Source organism: Alexandromys fortis, unplaced genomic scaffold, assembly GCF_014885135.2.
Source record: "Alexandromys fortis isolate MF-2015 unplaced genomic scaffold, M_Fortis_MF-2015_v1.1 scaffold_108, whole genome shotgun sequence".
Taxonomy (NCBI): Eukaryota; Metazoa; Chordata; class Mammalia; order Rodentia; family Cricetidae; genus Alexandromys; species Alexandromys fortis.
In genome coordinates this window covers 3,272,930-3,292,010 of record NW_026067994.1, presented here as the reverse complement: position 1 = coordinate 3,292,010, position 19,081 = coordinate 3,272,930, and the positions used below count along the sequence as shown (strand labels likewise).

Below are 19,081 nucleotides of genomic sequence, written 5' to 3'. Positions count from 1 at the left end.
TATCCTCAGCTTCCCAAGGGACTAACTGGGGACATCGCCTTGGGCTCCTGGGAGCCACTCTAGGTTCAAGTCTCTTGCCAACACTAAGGTGGCTCTTTTAACTAAGATATGTGCTTCCCTGCTCCCCTATCCAACCTTCCTTTAATAAGAAAATATTGGTACCAACTCCCTTTGCATTTTTCAAATCTATAATTATTTTTGTTCTCTTTCATTTCTTAGGCTCCTGTTGGCAACTTTAAAGCAGAAGCCAGGTTGGACTGCCTTTGCAGATCAATTTAGATCTACTGATTGATTTGGAGAGTACTGTCATTTTGCTAATATAAAATTATAATATGCTGATATCTCTTTTATTTTAGTATTTTTAAATTTATTTTCTAGTAAATTTTAATTGCTAGAGTATAAGTTTTACGCTTCTACTTTTAAAATTTACTTCAATCAGTTTTATTCACTTGATGCTATTATAAGTGGAATCATTTTCTTAATTTTTCATGGTTAATTTATAGAGACACATTTTTATTATATTAATATTGCATTCTATTATATTGATATTAATATAATATAATTAATTAATATTTTATTTATTGACTTGTTTATTCATTCTAGTCTGCCTCTTTTGGTAGGTACTTTAGAATTTTCTGTAGTGTGTGTGTGTGTATGAGAAGCCCCTCCAAAATCCCTACCTACTCTATGTCAGGAGGGGCTGCTCTATTTTTTTAAATCGTCAAGGTAAAATCTTTTACACGTTCAAAGAGTTTAAATAAAAACGTATATGCTTTCAAGTTTCTAAGCATTGCAAAGCCCGAACTACTAAATTATAGCTTCCCCTATGGTAACTCCCTTTTGAAGCTGGCTCCTCTTCCTGTGGGCTGTATTTTCTAACCACATGTGGGAGCTGAATGATGTGAACAAGGGGCCTATGAAAATAGTAAAGCGTAAAGCTTGGAACCAAAAGTAAAGCTTGGACTTGGAAGAATAGCATAGTCTAATCGCCATAGGAAAGGAGCACGGGGTTTGCTCTGTTCTCCCTGGGAGAGTCAGAAGCAGCGGGTGGCAGTGGATATGGGGATTATAACCTAGTACAAGAAGGCCTTCTAAAATCCCTACCTACTCCATGTCAGGAGGAGCTGCTTGGTGGTTTAACAAGCACCCTTTCACAATTTCCTAAACCACCTATGTGAACCGCTATGATCTTAACAGCATAATAAACTTTAATAAAGAAAACGGCTATTGCCATTCCTCAAGGCTATGAAGGTATACTTGCTTTTATTTATGTTATAAAAGGGGTCTCCTGTCTTGAGTCTTGAGTCGTACATATGAATTGTAGGTAGCAATTCCCCTGTCAAGAGACCACCGAGTCAATCTGACCCAGTTTCCATTTACAAAACACAAAACAAAACTGTTTGATTAATTGCTGGCCATTCACTCTGCCAAAAAGTTCAGCCTTAAGTGGCAAGGCCAGATTCCCTCCCCTGCCATCTGCTGAGCCATGCTCAGCTTCCTGAGACTTCAAATGTTGCCTGTTTCAGAGGGTTTTGAATTTCTGTTCCCTCCATGGATGAAACCCTGAAACCTCCCTAGCTTTCCGATTCTGGTTTCCTGCTTTGCCCTAACACTAAGATTTCTCTTAGATTTACAGCAATAAAATCCGTTCAGAGGTGAACTGGCCAGCTGGAATAGAATGTTAATGTACATTTGCTTTGTTCTTAATTAGATTCCTTCAGGGGAATCCTTCTGGCCTGCCTTATTATCTGGCTTTGTTGGCGCTCATCTGCTTTATCTAAACACTTTGACAAAGTCTCTTCACCCATATATTACGAATAGACTTGCAATAGAGATCCTCACAATACCGGTCAATTGGAAAAAGGGAGAATGTGGGAAACTCTTATAAAATAGGTCCTAGGGTGGGTTCCTATTGGGAGGTTGATGGAGGGAAGGAGAAGAATGCAAAGATAGCACAGAACAGAATTTTAGAATCACTACTCTCCGGGTTTTTTCATGCCTAGTTGCTATTCACTTTTGGTGAGTTCTGCTTCTAAAACAATTAGCATTTCTATTTTGACAAGTCATTAGTGGGTGAAAAACCTGGGTAGGAAGACTCTCCTTGTGGAGTCCTAAGTGGCTTCTAATGACTGATCTTTTTTTTTTAATTAGAAGCATAGTTAGTTCCCATTACCCAAAGAACAAATTGGCGAACCATCAAGAGTTTGTCCACTTTGAAAGTAGGGGATACCTTTCTCTTCCTATTTTCTACCAAAGAACAGAAAATGCAGCGATCAATCCATATCTAGTTTGTAGATCAAATGATGCCTCCTGTTTATCGCTGACATCTACAGCTTGCCCAGGTTCTTGATTACTATGACTAACAAAAAATCTCTTGTTTCTTTTCTTCAGCTAGTTTTGGTGACAGTGTGTCTTAGTTAGGGTTTCTGTTACTATGATAAAACACCATAATGGAAAGAAATTTGGGTGTGAAGGGTTTCATTTAATTCAGCTTATATGCCCAGATCATAGTCAGCCATAAAGGGAATCAGCAGGAATTCAAGGCAGGAACCAGTAGGCAGGAATTTGAAGCAGAGGTCATAGAGGAAGTCTGCTTCCTGACTTGTTCCTCATGGCTTGCTCAGTCTGCTTTCTTGTCCACTCAGAGGTATCACCACCAACAATGGGCTAATGCCCCTAACATTGACCACTAGTTAAGAAAATGTCAGCTAGGCAGTGGTGGCACATGCCTTTAATCCCAACACTCAGGAGGCAGAGGCAGGTGGATCTCTGTGAGTTCGAGGCCAGCCTGGTCTATAAGAGCTAGTTCCTGGACAGGGTCTAAAACTATAGTGAAACCCTGTCTCAAAAAAATGTCACATAGACTTATCTCCAGGCCAGTCTTCTGAAGGCATTTTCTCAATTGTGGTTCCCTCTTATAAGATATATCTGGGTTTATATTGGGCTGACAAAAACCACCAGCATACAGTGAAGTGTTATTCTCTGATATCTGTAACCCCACTGCCCTATGGACTTCTTCCTCTCATTTATTTCTCCTCCTAGGCCTACTGTTTCACCATTTGCTTATCATGCCCTGCAGGTTTCTTTCTGTTGCTTATGAACATCACTTCTAAGCCTTGGCAGTGTCCTTAGGGGGCAGGGATATTTCTCAGCTAGCACTCCACCAGCAGTGGTTCTCAACCTCCCTAATGCTGTGACCCTTTAATATGGTTGTTCATATTGTGATGAACACAACCATATTTTTTTTTACTGCTACTTCATAACAGAAATTTTGCTATTGTCCTGAATTGTAATGTAACTATCTGTGTTTTCCAGTGGTCTAAGGTGACCTCTGTGAAAGGGTTGTTTGACTCTCAACGGGTTCATGACCTACAGGTTGAGAACCATTGCTCCACAGTGTCACAAAGAATGACAGCTGTTGGTAAAAGATGAACCCATGGTCATTTGCTCCATGCATCTTGAACAAATCACCCCACTTAAGTGTAATAACCCTACCCACTTCTATAATAGGTATTAATGATTTTAGAGTATTAGCAGGACAATGGCAATGATGATGATGAAGATGATTTTCTAAAGTATTCCAAGGAAAGGTGTAGAAAGAGCCATGTTTCTTGGTTCCTAGAAAAGTGACATCTGAGTGCCCAACACTTTCCATTTCCTAGGTCCATTTTCCTAGCATTCAAAAGAGGGCTGCAGATCTTAATAAAGGTTTTCTAAATCTCTGTCCTGAACCTGAAAAAGAAAGAGTGGCGGAGGAATCTGACAGAAGCCAAGGGGAAGGGCAAGAACACTGCCTTCTATGGGAATGGACACAGCTCCCTTTGCTTCAGAGTAATCAGGGCTGGGAGGGGGAGGGAAGGCAGAGCAGGCCTGGGCAGGAAACAATTCTTGCTCTCCTAATTACGTCCTGATGGGAGCCACAGAACACAAAGCAGAGGTCCCACTGAGAGCCCCAGATTGCTTCAAGTGACTCGAGAGTTGCACGAAGATGGCACATACTCTATAAAGTGCTCCAGCTTCTCCAAGAGCTGCAGGCAGAGCCGGGAGGGGGGAGAGGCGTCTGACCTCCATCTTTATGGAGGGAAGGAGTGGGACTTTCCTAAACACCATGAATTGGGTATTTTTAGGAGCTCTGTCTTGACAGAGGTCTCTCTTATGTATATTCTGTCCTGATTCTCCCATGCACAGGATGAATAATTTACCAAAACACACATATGAGTATCTCTTTATTATTCATGATAATGAACAGAGACAGGAGTAATTCCCTACTCGGCCTGAATCCCCTATGGCTTAGATTGGCAAGACTCTGCTTGGCTTTCCCATAGATAATGTGGGTAGGAGACGCTTCTTTCTGGACTTGAGCTAGGTAAGGTGTGTGTGGAAAAATTAAACGGGAGGCCTGATCAGACCTAGGGCAAGGACAGCGTGAAGTCAGGTTTTCACGGGGCGGACAGAGCTGTGGGATTGGTAGGGAAGTGTCACAGGGGACTCAGAGTTGTCAAAGAATCACAGGAACTGGTGGCTAATGTGTACTCCTAAAGTGCATGTTTACATTTAGCATTCACCTGAGTAGAGCACAGTTAGGGGGGTACATCTGCTATGTAGTGTAAACTATGTATTTGGAACCAGTTGGAAGGCTTTCTTCCTGCTTCCCTCCCCCCCCCTCCTTTGTTCCCTCTTTCTCCCTTCCTTCTTTGAGACCTGTGACCAGGAAGCCCAGCTTTCTCTTCCTTTACTTCTGAGTAACTAGTGTCTACTCGGTGCAGGAGCATATGTGGAAGGCCCCCTGCTTTTTCTTTTGTTTCTCTAGGAGAAACTGGGGACTCCAGAGCTGAGAATACTCTTTTCCACCCCTGCTAGCAGGCAGAAGTACAGGGCTCCTAACGATGTGAATTCAAAAGCAACAGCTTTTGGATCTGAACTGGGAGCATCTGCAAAAGCTAACCTGCGACTTTCTTGCCCTTGGGGAATCTCTCTGGGCCCTTCCTGCCACAAGGAAAGAGGTTTGCTTGCCTTCTATTTTATTTTTTTAGGGAGATAGTTTGCATAATCTACATAAAATAAGCCACTGTTCTGGAGAAGATGATTGGCTTATTAAAAATACATAACATATATTTTTAAACAGGCAGAGTTGACATCCTACATACTGGAGAAGGGCTTATATGAATGGTGACGAATTCCTCGCCCACCCCTCCTCCCCCATCTGTCCATGCCCATCTGTCTATTTAATGAGGGATTTTTTTTTAAATAAAGAAACTCTTAAATAAGATTTTTATCCAGAAACATATACTCTTCCGGATGGCACAGGTTGAACCATACAAACTTGCCAGCCTAGTTGGCCATTTAATCAACCACGATTTCTTAAGTGCATACAGTCTTTGCTTTCTAAACTTAAAATAACATGATCTATAGGTGGGACCTAAAAATGCATCTCCAAATTAATTTTCCAAATATCTTAACTGACATATATTCAGAATGAGGGATGAACATCATAAGTAGACAAACTTGTTATATCGCGGCATCATTTTTTCATGTGGAGTGAAGAGCAAATACTCACCAACTGTTCACTGTGATTCTCATCCATTACAAGAGTGTTACGAAGGATTGTCTCCTTAAATATTCACTCCACGTGATGATTTAAAAAAAATAAATTATTGAACTTCTAAGCGAGGAAACTGATGCTCAGAAAGGTCTTTAGTAAATTACAGACCTGTACCTTGAACTTCTTATTAAAGTATTTATTCTCTTAATCCAAATGTTATCGAGAAATCCGAGATAGAAAACAAGCTAATCCATCTTCAGTGTATCATTTGGCTTCATAAATAAATCATTCCCTTAGCAGTTCTGGGTTCCTTCTGAGCGAGAAGCCAGGAAAGGTTTGTTTATGTGCAGTAATGGAAAAAGAAGAATGGCCTGGGAGGTTTCCGTCGTCTTTGGGATTCTGTGATCCCGTACATTATATGTGGGAAGGTGTTCGCAGGGAAATCCGTGGGCTGTAATTTCTGTAGTGTTGGAGTCGTTGCTCCCATGACACTCATGTGGGGAGCCTGTGGCTGACGCGTGCCGTTCTTCAAAAAGATATCAAGCTCCCTAGATGCTCTGCTTTTAATTTAAAATTTTAATTTATACTTTTCTGTGGATGATACCGAGACAGGCATGGTCATGAGTAAATATGTCAGGATAATCTATTGAATGGGATTAAAATGGTGTGTGCCTGGAAACCTTTTAATTTCGTGGTGCTCACTTCTTTGCCTGGTTTAGTGAACAAATCGGGAGGTTGGGTTTTAAAGCTGTAAATGGGAGGGAAAAAGGGAGTCAGGTGGCAAATAAATATCTCAAATTGCTTTGGCTAACTTCATAGAGCATCCTTGCCCAGCCTGTGGCAATACCTGGGAGAGCTGAGGAAGACAAGTGGGCAGCCTAGGGGTTAATATCCTCCCTACAGCAAGTGAAATCACACACCTTCTGCTGGAGGCAGGGGTGAGCAGAGGAGTGTGGTGGGCTGGGGGAGAGAAAGAAGAGAGGCCATTGCTAACTTGAAAGGCCTGGTGTTTACCTCAGGGTTCCTTGCTTTTGAAATGGCGTTGCCCCGTGCTGTAGCTCCTGCGTCCTAGTCAGACACAAGGTGGACAGAAGCAGATACTCTAAAGTCAAACAGCAGGAGAAGAGATGCTCCTGCGCCATGCACCTACCCAGTGTGCTTTCTGAGAAGTGTTTGAGGAAATCTATGCTCATACTTCCTCTGCCCTAGGATGAAATCCCATCTCTGCCTCTGTGTGTGTGTGTGTGTGTGTGTGTGTGTGTAGGGGGAGATGCTTCGCTAGTTTGTGGTGTCTTCTGAGTGTAGGAGGGGCCCTTTAAACAATTCTCACAGTTCTGAGGTGCACAGCTGTCTCTGTACACTTTCTTAAGGAGATGGACTTTGTTTCTCTGGAGCTGCTGGCCAAAATCCACACACTCTGTGTGTGAGTCTCTCCCTGCTCCATCCCTTCGTGACTCAACTGTCAGCTCTGACAGATTGCTTCTGATTCTTTTCCATCTCGGTCCTCCTGGCCTGAGAATGGCTCTTCAAGGCCGAGGATTGTCCTTTCTCTATGCAAACCTGCTTAAGCCAAGGGCACCTCTGCAGAAGCTAGTGGGGCCTGCGGGCCAACCGAGTTCTCTTGCAGGTGTGCACAATTGTATTGATTGATCTTCCAATTATGTATTTTTAGGAGTACAGCATTTTACCAACCACAGGTCATCAATCTAGAAGCCAGCCCGTCAACCACTCTTGTCAGCACACTGTGAAAGGGGCCTGATGAAAATGCAACGGTAGGGTTGTCTCTCTGCCTCCGATGGAAAATAGCAAACTAGGGGAGGAAATAATGAAACCGTACCACAGAACTCCACAAAGGATGATAGAGAGCCCTCAAGTGTGAGATATCTGGGAAAACACAGGATCTTTGGAAGTAAAAAAGAATCCTTAGGCAAGCTGGGGAAACATGCATCCCTTACCTGGCTGATGTTGAAACTATAAAGCTCGTTTTGAATTTAACGAACAGACTGGATCTGGCCTGTAAACTATCCTGTAGATATGACATCACTGAATCAGCATGATAATTCTTTTTGCTGTTTGAGACACGTTATCACTGTATGGGTTTCTCTTGAGCTTGCAATCCTCCTGCCTCAGCCTTTTAAGTGAAGGGATTGCAGGTGTGGATTGGCTGTGCAGATAAAATGCACTATTTCTAAATTGACAAAGAAAAACGAAATGGCTTTAGAAGGTCTGGAAAATAAACAACAAGAGGATGTATCACACTTGGCTAACCTAGCTTAAGTTCTTAAATCACAGAGTCTGAAGAGGGAGAGAGTTCTGTGGCAGGTCGTGTTTATTGCCACGTACAATCAACTCTAGCACATGCACTATACTTCTTCCAGTTCCCATAATAACAATGAATGACGTCATGTAGTCGAAACTCCTGCCCCACTTCTCAGATGGAGAAATAGCTTGAAGACATTTTCCTGGTTAGCTTTTATCATCAGCTTGACACAACCCAGAGTCACCCGGAAGGAGGCAACCTCAACTGAAGAATTGCCTTGATCAGACTGGTCTGTGGGCATGTCCGTGAGGGATTGTTTTGATTGATGATTGATATGAGATAGCTAAGGACCACGTCCACTGTTGCTAGCACCATCTCTGGGCAGGGGAACCAGGGCTGTTTGAGAACACTAGCTGAGTGTGAGCATTCCTCTGTGGTTTCTGCTCCAGGTCTTACTTGAGTTTCCATGCACCTCCCTCCATGGTGGACTGTGCTATAGAAGTGTAAGATGAAATAAACCCTTTCCTCTCCTAGGTCACTGTTAGTCAAGGTGTGGATTATAGCAACAGAGAGACAATGAACATGGAACTTAAACAAAGTAATTTCCCTGGTCTTAGACAGGTAGGCTGGCCCTTGTGGGTTCAGTGCCAAGCCCCCTCCTTAGCTCCAGAATATTCCATTTGCATGAATGTCGTCAGAGTTCATCAAGAAATCTCAACATCTGCCATCCTTCTCAGCACTGTCATGATCCACCTAGATGCTCTGCCTGGCTTCCCCTGAGGGGCCATCTTCACCTAGTCAGCACATTCCCGCTTCTGTCATATGCGGTGTCTTTGCTTCTAGCTGCTTTTCCCTAGGATTTCACCAAGATTTCCCACACGTTTAGCTGACTCTCTTCTCTACAATCCACAGCTCTCTTCAGCCCTCTTACTCAACAAGTGAGATTTTCTCAGTTCTAGACTCCTGACTTGCTGAGCTGGCAGACCTGGCAGTGGCTGAATACAGTCTCTCGCACTGTGCTTGCAGCTGAGCGTTGCTGGAGACCATTACTAAAACTGACAGGGTTTTGAGCTGGACATTGTTGACCATCTGCCCAAGGGACCTCAGCACAACTAGTGAACCATAGGACAGTTCCCCAGAATTATGTTCTCATTTTTCTGCAATAGTTATTTCAATTTTTCTTGACCTCTTCCTCTCGTTCCTATCCTCCCATTTGCTTTCAGCTAGCAACTTTGTCACCTACTGTGGAAAAAATAGAAACCATCAATTGTCCTCATGGTTTCCTATTGTAATACAAGGTCATCCATGTTTCTACTATTTTTCTTCACTTAGGGGACAGCAGATTGGTCATCTTTTTCTTAAGTGCACTATATTCAATACTTTTCACCTTTGCTACAGCATTTTGTTTTAATGAAAGACCCCCTTTCTCCTATATTATGGCTTACTTTCATTCCGTGAGACCATTTTCATCCATACATATACTAATAGTGTAGAACAAAAGGAGACAGGATTTGCTTCTTTGTCTTATTCCCAGCGACATTTCCAGGGTGGACAGTCAGGCTACTCATAGTACTTACTCCTTAGCACATGGGCATTCTATAGTATGTGGAGGCGCTCTCTGTTTTCAGGTAGATTCCCCACTGTACTTGTGCATGTCAGGGCACAGGGGCACCCCACATATCACTGGTCACAGCAGAAATCACAGCATGCTATTATCCTGCAGCGTACTTTGACAGTCACGTGATGCTGTGTTTGTTTCCTGGCTTGTATTCTGTCTTCTCATTTCTCCCAGGCCCTTACTCTGCATGCATTTGTATGTGTTACCTCTGGATATATTCCTCCCCATCTACACACACACACCACCACCACCACCACCATCACCACCACCACCACCAACAACAACATCACCACCACCATCACCACCACCAACATCACCACCACCACCACCACCACCATTAACAACAACTACGACAACAAATCCATAGAGCATGAATCTACGTATGAATGTCATATCTTCACTCCAGCTGGTGTTAGACACCACTCTCCAGTGTAAAAGACATTTTTGACGCATGTGCATGCCAGCCCTTTAGGGCAACCTGTTGCCCTGTTGAGATGTTTTGGGGTTGAGTCCTCTCTGAGAAGCTCTTTGTTCCTCCCCATTTTTCTCCCGAGGCTCTCAGAATATTCTCAACCAATATCTTCTCACAAATATTAGCTCCAGCAGAGTCATTACTACCGTTGGATTCCTGACTGCTTGAATCGTAAAGGTTTTTCCTTAACATAATCTAGGGTCTTGATGCCTCAGAGTCGCCTCTATTTTAACTCAAGAAACAGCAGAGAAGTTAAAGCCTCCCAAGAGAACAGCTTTTGCAATTTGAGAGTTGATTTAAAGATATTTCATGTGGGCTTGCTTGTTCTTTTGTTCTGAAGAGTCATTTATTATTGCTCTATGACTTCTCTAAAGCAGGATATTCTTCCTGCTTTTCCAACTGGCATTATTAACATATTTTGATGGATTACATTAAGAAACTCAGTAAGGTTTGGAAGAGAAGAATCTTCTTAACAGAAAGTCACTTAACGTTCAATTAGTGGGAAAAGTAAAATTCAAGACAAACAAACAAGCACCGATCTAATATTGGAAAGTGTGCTAATGAGATAAATCCAGAGAAGTGTATTTGGGGGCCTTCACATGTAACAAATTGTCTCTATGCACTTTCCTTAAATTGAGAACTCTATAGAAGAGTATATTAAAGGTAGAGTCCAAGAACAGAAAAATGGTTTTCATAGTTTCCCAGTGGTAACATTATTTTAAAACCAGTTTATATAGAATCATGAAATTAGATATAAATGCCTTGGGCATGTTCTATTACATGACTCTAAATTCTTAAAATGTAAGTTATATGCACGTATAAATATCAAAATTGCCATTTGTAATATTCATTTAATGAAACAGATGAAATTTTATTAAAATTGCATCCCAAGTTGCATCTTGGACAATGGCACTGACAGCTGTAGGCCACTACTCTTCAATTTAGCCTATGCAATGTGATGACTAAGTCTGCCCCGTCCCAACCCTAGGGTACCTTCATTACACAGTACACATGGTCTCATTGAGCTTTTCTTGGCAGGAATGCATCACCGACCCCATAAGTCACCTCTATTTTTCTCATTAGCCTGAGAGAATAGGAGGACTTCCTTCTGTAGCACTGTGATAATAGACACAAGTACAAACCTGAATATTTAAATCTAATTGTTACCATGCCACCTCCAGAGTATGTATGGGTTATAGTTTCCCCAATTATAATATAAATGAAAATTTAGATTGAGAAATACACAAAAAAATGCTGGTCTTCTGTTTTGTGTGTATGCTTGCATTTGGGTATATAACATACATACCTCACAGAGAGACAAAACATGTATATGTCAATATGTATATATATGTATATGTGTATGTATATGATGTATATGTATTCCCAAAGACATTTCCTTTATCCTATAAATGTTCTATTGATGCTACTTTGAGAAACATTGTCATGCATTTTTAAATCATAAATATGTATTAATCACCTGTTAGCTGCCAGGTGGCCCGTGGGAAGTGATGTGACACAGAGTGAACAGCACCAATATTGTCCCCATCCATGTGGTATTTACAGTGCAACAAATGAAACTTTACATGCTTAAGTTACCTGTGTCCATCTGACAAACAATTCTGGGGTCTTCAGCATCCCCATTACATTGCAAAGAGAATGCAGGTTTACAATGACAAGTTGGAATCAGAGCCTGAGCCACATCTCCTGGCTTTCTACTGAGTATGGTGGAGTCTCAGGCCTGATTCCAATAACAGCAGTGGGAACTTGAAGGCCTTCTTTAGCGAAGCCTCTGCTCCCCCAAATACCAGTCACCAATGCTTCCAGCATTAACATCTATGACGTTATTATTACAGAAAGAATCCACTGTGAGCCTGGCTTAAAAAGTCTTGTTCTCCAATTTCACAAATATCTCACGATGCTGCAGATTTCTGTGTGAATGTGTGACTCTTGGTTTTGATTTGGACATGGTTTCCAGCCAAGCATGCTCCTGCTCTCAGGCTGAGCGTGGTTGGCATTGACCACCTGACTCGGGTTCCAGCTGGACATTTCCTCCCCACCCCACCCCCAGATCTGCCCAACACCCACAGCTCCCTCCTTTTAGCTCATGTTCAGTCATAGGAAATGATCTGTTTGTATCTCTATTTTTTTTTTGGTATTGCAAGAAATGCAGCTTCATGAGACAGGGAATTTGCCTCTTTATTCTCAGCTGAAGAAAGTTATCTTATATATAGTAGGTGTTCATTAAGTGTCAGTTGAGTGATAGCAGTTTTACTTTTGCATTCTCGGAGGCCAAATATAAAATAAAAAACAGGAATAAAGAACATAAAAGTGTTAAAGTTTGCAGATTTTGCACTGCAGGAAATGGAGTCTTTTGACAAAAAATTTTAGCGAGTGTTAAAAATGAAATTTTCAAGATAAAAGGTGCGGCACCAGCAGCCCCAACAGATGAGACTTGCCTGACTGTTGCAGGAAGCCAACTAATTACTCGAGTGACAGTGAAAAGCAGAGGAGCTGGATTTAATCAGTGTACATGGGAAAGGCACAGAGGAGGGGGTCCAGTGACCTGAGTTTGTCTTCTGGTCCTGGCAGGGGATTTAGGTTTAAATGGGAAAAGAGATGAACAAGGGACCAGAAGTATGCATAACTGAGCAGGGTTAGTCTCCAGGAGTGCAGGTTTGTTGATCCTTGTCTCAGTCTGGTTCAGCAAATGGATCTAAAGAAATCCTTATTGGCGGATCAGACATCCTGGTTCTCAGGAAGTGATTGCTACCACACTAGTGTTCTGCCTGGAAACCATAGTAACTATTCTTATTTGGGAGGTGGCCTGTCCCGGGTGCCTTTGCTGTTCGGGCACCTAAGATAACTATAGTTTTAGGACAATTATCTGAGAAGTTCAAGAGCATTTAGGAACCCAGAACAGGAAATTGTAAAAAAAAAAAAAAAAAAANACCCAGCTCCTGTTGTCTGTTTCTTCAGCCTTGAAGGGAAAAGATGTTGGGTAGGTACCAATGGATTCTTCACAGACACAGCTTGAGAGCAATGAGCACACTTCTTTGGAGAAGTAAGCAGACGATCAAGGAGTCAGGTCCAAAATGAACACAGAGATGCCAACCTTTCAAGTTACTTTTAGTTGTCCTCTGGTCCACACGAGGAGTTAATGTTTTCGGCAAAAGCATCTTCTGTCTGTTCAGAACAGCGTCTTGCCTAGTTCCTCAAGGAAAGACATTCTCAAGAAAAGTCCACAGAACAGCAGCTAAGGAGGTTGCTAAGGGCCAGCTCAGGTCCTCGCAACCTCCTGGCTGGAAGTTTAAGGGAGCAAGCCTTACTGGCCTGAGTTTTTCATGTTTACTGGGTTGGGAAACCTGTGTTTTTAGGTGTAGGTTTGCCTGAAATGCAGTCTCACCTCTGAAAATGAGAAACAAAACAAAGAATAAACCCAACCCTTGTAATTCCTGTTTCAGACTCAGTGGAAGTTGGAGAACATTTGCCTTCCAGTCCCCAAGGTGCCTTGCAGGCATTTCTTGGCTCACCCTGGTTCTTATTTCTACCCACTTTCCTCACACTACCAGTGGCTTTAGGACATGGAAAAGATGATACTAAGTGGTTTTCCTTTCCTCTTAAATTATTTTGCCATTTATGAAAAAATGAAGTGCTGTAGATTTATGCAACTGTGATTAAATAGAGACAGCCAAATGCTTCTGGCTTTAGTCCTATGAGGACACCAATCACTGACTGCCTAAGTGTGAGTCACCTGCTTTCATTGGCCTAGCTCTTCTCTGAAACTAGGGACTGAGTATCATTGCGCCACAGCTTCCTTACCTGTAAACTATGGATGATGTAAATGGTTTCTTAAAGTCTGTTGTTTGGAATGGATGCAATACATGAGAAGTTCTACCAAGTGCTGCTGGAGGAACAGCCAACAAGTTCTGCTGTTAGGGACCATTTGCAGCCCAGCTGCAATGAGTTCCCCAGGTACTACTAGGTAGGGCTGGCTTGGATTGTGAAGATTTTACATGTTTAGGAGTTCTCAAGGCATCAGAAAGTTGTCATTAACCTTCCTCACCTTGCCTACTGGCTCACTCTTATTTGACATCAAACATGCTCCCTTCTGGGTTTCTCGTTAAAGAGGGTCCAGCACATTGCCTCAAAGAGCAAGGAAAGATCCCGGGTTTTGAAGATCACTGGAGCACACTGCTCACATCCTTCCTGAGTGTTCTATCCCGCTGTTCAGAGGAGCAGACAGAGCAGAGTCATATGGTGCTAGGAGGAAACCAGGAGCCAGGAGCTGGGAGCCAAGAGCCGTTATGCAGAGGACTGCTCTCCTCTGCCAGCCCCACCAGCCCACCGAGTTTCTCTGCTGCTCGTAAGTTCTGAGAGCTGCTTTCTCAGGCTTTCCACAGATGCTCCTTTTTGTTTGTACCTCGTATCCACTGATGAGGCCCAGTTAAAGACCAAGTAAGATGAGCATGGGCCGTTCACCAGGATGTATCTCCCCAAGGGCACTGGACCCTTCTAAGGATACTGGGGTTGTGCTCTTCCCTGAAAGGAAGGGTTTGGATTAATAAATATCAAACCACACTTTTCTGCTGCAGCTGGGACCATTTGCCGGGGCTGCGTGCACATTCAGTCTGCAGTTGCCGGTCCCAGATGAAGTCAATAATAGGTTTTGAGGAAATGGATTTCAAGATGTTGATTCTCTCTCCATCTGCTCTGCTTGAGAAAGCACCTAACGTTGGACCACTTCTCTTCTGAGCATGCCCATGTCACAATCATCCAGGAGACAGTATTTCCCTATAACTCCATTATCTTGTCGTCTTCTTACCAGCATTATCTTAACCTTCAGGAAGGGCCCCACCATAGTAAAGCAGGGAAGTCTCATTCCCACAGCAGCGGCAAATTCCTAGCAGCATCTTGAGTCCTCTGCCCTTGAGCCAGAGCTCAAAGAGACGGTTTTCATAGACGGCAGTATGACTTAACACATGAAAACAGTATTTTTTAGCACAGCGAGTTAAACCAGATGTATCTAGGGAAAGAAGAGCATGTCATTAACAGCCAATGGATAAGCCCTGGTAAGATGCTATCTGTACACTTTACGCAGGTACTGGGAAACTGAGTGAATGTGGTATTGGGTTACAAACCCCACTGCAAATCAGATATTTTTTCAATTCGTTGCTTTAAAAGAAATTGAAGGAGGAACTAATTGACTGTCAGCCGTGAGAGTATCAAAATAATTTTTGAAGCTATATTACTGTGCAGTTTTTGCCATATATCTTGGAAGGCATTCAGAGAATTCAGTGTCATTGCTATTGGAGATTTTTATTGCCATTTCTGGGCTTATGTGAACAAGGTTTCTTTAAAAGCAAGAGTAGAATAGAATTGATCCTAATGTTAGCTCATTATAGAAGTAAATGATTTCTTAACTTGTGGTATGAAAAACAGGCTTACCCATGTGATTAAGCTCTATATTTACAATCCAAGTTAACTTTTTTATGGTTAATTATTACTTAAATTGTGCAAGATATTTATATTGTTTTGCCAATTTTACATTTGTGGTGGTAAGTCATTTTAAAAGCAAATATTATTACTTAGATTTTTATAGCCAAAGGATATAAAAGAAGTTTGAAATTCAATCTCTATATATTTTCTTACAGATAAATATGATAGGTGATCAATAAAATGTTTTCAAGCATAAAATGCATCCTGCTGAGGACGTATAATGGAAGGATAACCTCAAGTTCAAAGAGGAACAATATATACTTATGACTTTTAGAGAAGAGCTTGCTCATGAATTTTGAAGGTGGATTATCGTGATTATCAATCACTAGAGTGTTCAAATTCCACTGAACACACACAGACTCTCAGTCCCCATCAAAGAAATTCCCTGGAAGCTTTATTTTAAAGTGAATTATTTTCTACACACCAAAAGTGAATTACTTGAAGCTACAGCTGAACTAAATCAGTTTACAGCTACGCCGAAGGTTATAAAACTGCCCCAGGTGAAAGTTAGCATCTTCAGCTGCTCCTTGTCACCTGCATTCGTTTGTGGCAGGTTGAACTTTGCAGGTTGGTCTCTTAGCCAACGTCTGTTCTTAGGAGCCCAGCTGTGTCTTCAACCTGCTTGGTGCACCTCTGCGCCCACCCAGCCCTGGTCAGACTGTGTGGGAAGCCTTGCTTTTACCTGGACGTTAAGACCCACCTGTCTCTTGTCGATGCCAGGGCTGCTGCCAATCTTTTATGTGGGCTTGCAGCAATAGGTTGTGGGTGTGCACATCTCTGACCCATCAGAGCACATTGCACTCTGGGTCCTTCTGTATCTCTTCTCAGGTTCCCAGCTCCTGGGGCGCATCTGCCAATGTCCATCCCCAGCTGCAGGCACATTTGGCTCTCCCTTGAGCACGGGTGACTGCAGGTTATACACAGCAACAAGCAATTGTCATTTGCATTCCCAGCCTGCCATGGCTGGGGAAACTGGCTGAAGGGCTCTCTGTGATTTCAGCCTGCGTTCATAGGAGTGAGGGAGGGGTACAGAATGGCCCTGCTGGGAATCTTCCCTCCTCTGCAATCTTTGGAAATAGCTGGGAGCGCCTGAGAAAGTTCTGGTTTTCTGAGGTGAATTTTACCCATCTTTGCAGGCTTTGTGGAGCTTAGGGGCACAAGGAGATTACCAGGACCTGGGAGGTCTGAGGTAAATAAGTTCAAGTCTTGATTAACTACAAGTTAAGTATTTACTCATGGATTATCTGTGACCTATTTGAAATACTGATCTACTTTCTGTCCCTTGTGCCTCTGGGTCTTTGCTACTGCCAATGTGGTAAATGTGCTCAAGAAATATAAACTAATTTTCATATAAGCCTGAGGGTAAAGTAAGAGGAAAAGCAGTGTGCAGGCGAGATATTCACATAATATGTTCCTAAATCAAGGAGAAATGATTTTGTATCATGGCTTCTTCTGGATGATTCAAGCCTCCCTTGCCTTGTGTTCACAAAGTTACATTAATAATTGAATGTCTTCTTTTAGTATTGTTGCTGTTTAATTTCTGCCTTGCCATATAAGAGCGAATGTATAACCACTCTGTCTCTCCTCTCTCTCCCTCTCTCCTTTGCTCCCTCCCTATTTCCTTCTTGCCTCTATTCGTCCTCCTTTTCTCTACCCTATCCCCACATCCCTCTCACAGGTGTACCATAGATGATCGGGTCACCAGGGTAGCCTGGCTAAACCGCAGCACAATCCTCTATGCTGGGAATGACAAATGGTCCATAGACCCTCGAGTGATCATCTTGGTCAACACGCCTACCCAATACAGTATCATGATCCAGAATGTGGATGTATATGATGAAGGTCCATACACTTGCTCGGTGCAGACAGACAATCACCCCAAAACCTCCCGGGTCCACCTCATAGTGCAAGGTAAGTTACAGCTGGTCCTGGGCCCGGTGTTCCTTTTGGAAATGGACCTTGGTCTTTGTGCTTATGAATAAAGATACAAAAGGTCACTTTCCTCTATTAAATCCACAGGTTAAGAATTGCAAATCTTCTAGAAGTTTTTCAAATTTTTTCTTTATTTCTCTAGCCCTTTGTTCTCACCAGGGAGCCTTTGTGCATATAAGGTTGAACTTTCTTAAGAAACTTAGCATTTGAAGCTGACACAGGATTCAAATACAGATAAATGCAGTATTAATCACAGAGGCCTTTATTTCTCTAAGGCTTGTTTCATAATAAAAGGCTGATATTGATGTGAAGCTGGCCATGTGTGCTCTAGAAATGATGCTAAGTTCTAATCAGTTAGGTCCTCTTTGGCATTCCTGCTAAGTTTATACTTACAGTCCCAAGGTGGAGCCAAGAGAGACCTTACAAGAATGATATCTCCAGGGCAATGTTCGAAATAAATGCATATTATTGGAAATAAATTCATACAAGTAAAAGGAGCTGAAAGGATGCTTCAGTATCATCATTTATTTTTCAAAAACATCTGAGTTAGTTTAGCACAGGTATAGTATCAAATGTGTTTTGATGGTTATTAATTTCAATCATACTCTTGAACTAAAAATAAATTATCTCAGATGTCAGATACAAAATATTAAATTAAAAAGACCTGCAGATAGCAGTCACACAAATTTGAAGACCATGTTGAGGCAAGGCAAACAAGCAAAGTAAACTTATTTTGAACTATCCTAGTTGCCATCACGGCTTAAGCACTATGCTATTATGGTAAGAATGGATTTTCAAACAGAAGAGCTCCATCACCCAATGGCCCATCTTTCCTCTACCAAATGAGAAGCTTAGCTTATCCTCTCTCAAAGCATACAGCTAATATCTTAGAGACATCCACCGAGCTCTCAGAAAGGGGCCTGTGCATCATTTGGTCATTATCAACTTCAGTTTATCAGATTCCATCTGCCATAGACTCAATAGATATTATTGATTTCCTTTTTAATTTTATATTGCAAAATAAGATGTAACTCATTTCCTTTGGTTTCATAGACCACAGTAGATGAGACTTAGCATCTCTTCACACTCAGTCACATAGACCATTTCATATGCCCACTCTTTCTTTTGGACAGAGCATCCATGTCTACCTCTGCAGATACTGTGCAATAGATATATTGGGCCACAGATAGGTCTAATCATATTTGTCATCCTCAGCAGCTCTTCTGAGAGACACAATACTAAAGCCTGGCTTCTGTCCAATCTGTTGATTCTTATCTCTGCCCCTCATGATTTCAGAGATTCTAAAGGGCCTGTCATGGAATGGGCATTTACAGATGTTGCTGGTTTCAACATATGCGCCCCACCCAGAGGGCAGGTGATTGGGTAAGGATCACTGCTAAGAGAGTCAAGAATGGTTGCTATCTGGAACTGAATGCACGGACAAGTCCCTTCTCAAAGGACAGTGGACACACTGCTTAAGATAGTGATTGAAGATGGGTTGGAATGTCCTAATATCTGCTTGCCACGTGGGCTTGATTCCAGAGGAGCTAAGATTCTCAGTCTTGAAGGTGGCACCTCCAAAAGCTGCAAAGCACAGTGGTCTTCACATCTAGAGGGTGTGGCACTGAGATGAAAAGAAGGTTATCAGGTGCTGTACGGAGACAGACCCAGACTGTTGGCATCAACAGGATGAGACTAATATGTAAGCATGTACGAGCTGAAACTGCTCACATGGAGCTCACAGAAAGTGGTCTCAGGGAT

General features: G+C 42.3%; 1 protein-coding gene across 1 annotated transcript in view; it reads left to right on the top strand.

Annotated features, from left to right (window-relative positions):
• The window catches only part of Opcml (opioid binding protein/cell adhesion molecule like), a 527,691-nt gene that overhangs the window by 258,064 nt on the left and 250,546 nt on the right, over positions 1–19,081 (top strand). The window contains exon 2 of the mRNA XM_050160083.1: positions 17,067–17,299. Coding sequence (XP_050016040.1) covers positions 17,067–17,299 — 233 coding nt within the window. The remainder of the gene's footprint in view (positions 1–17,066; positions 17,300–19,081) is intronic.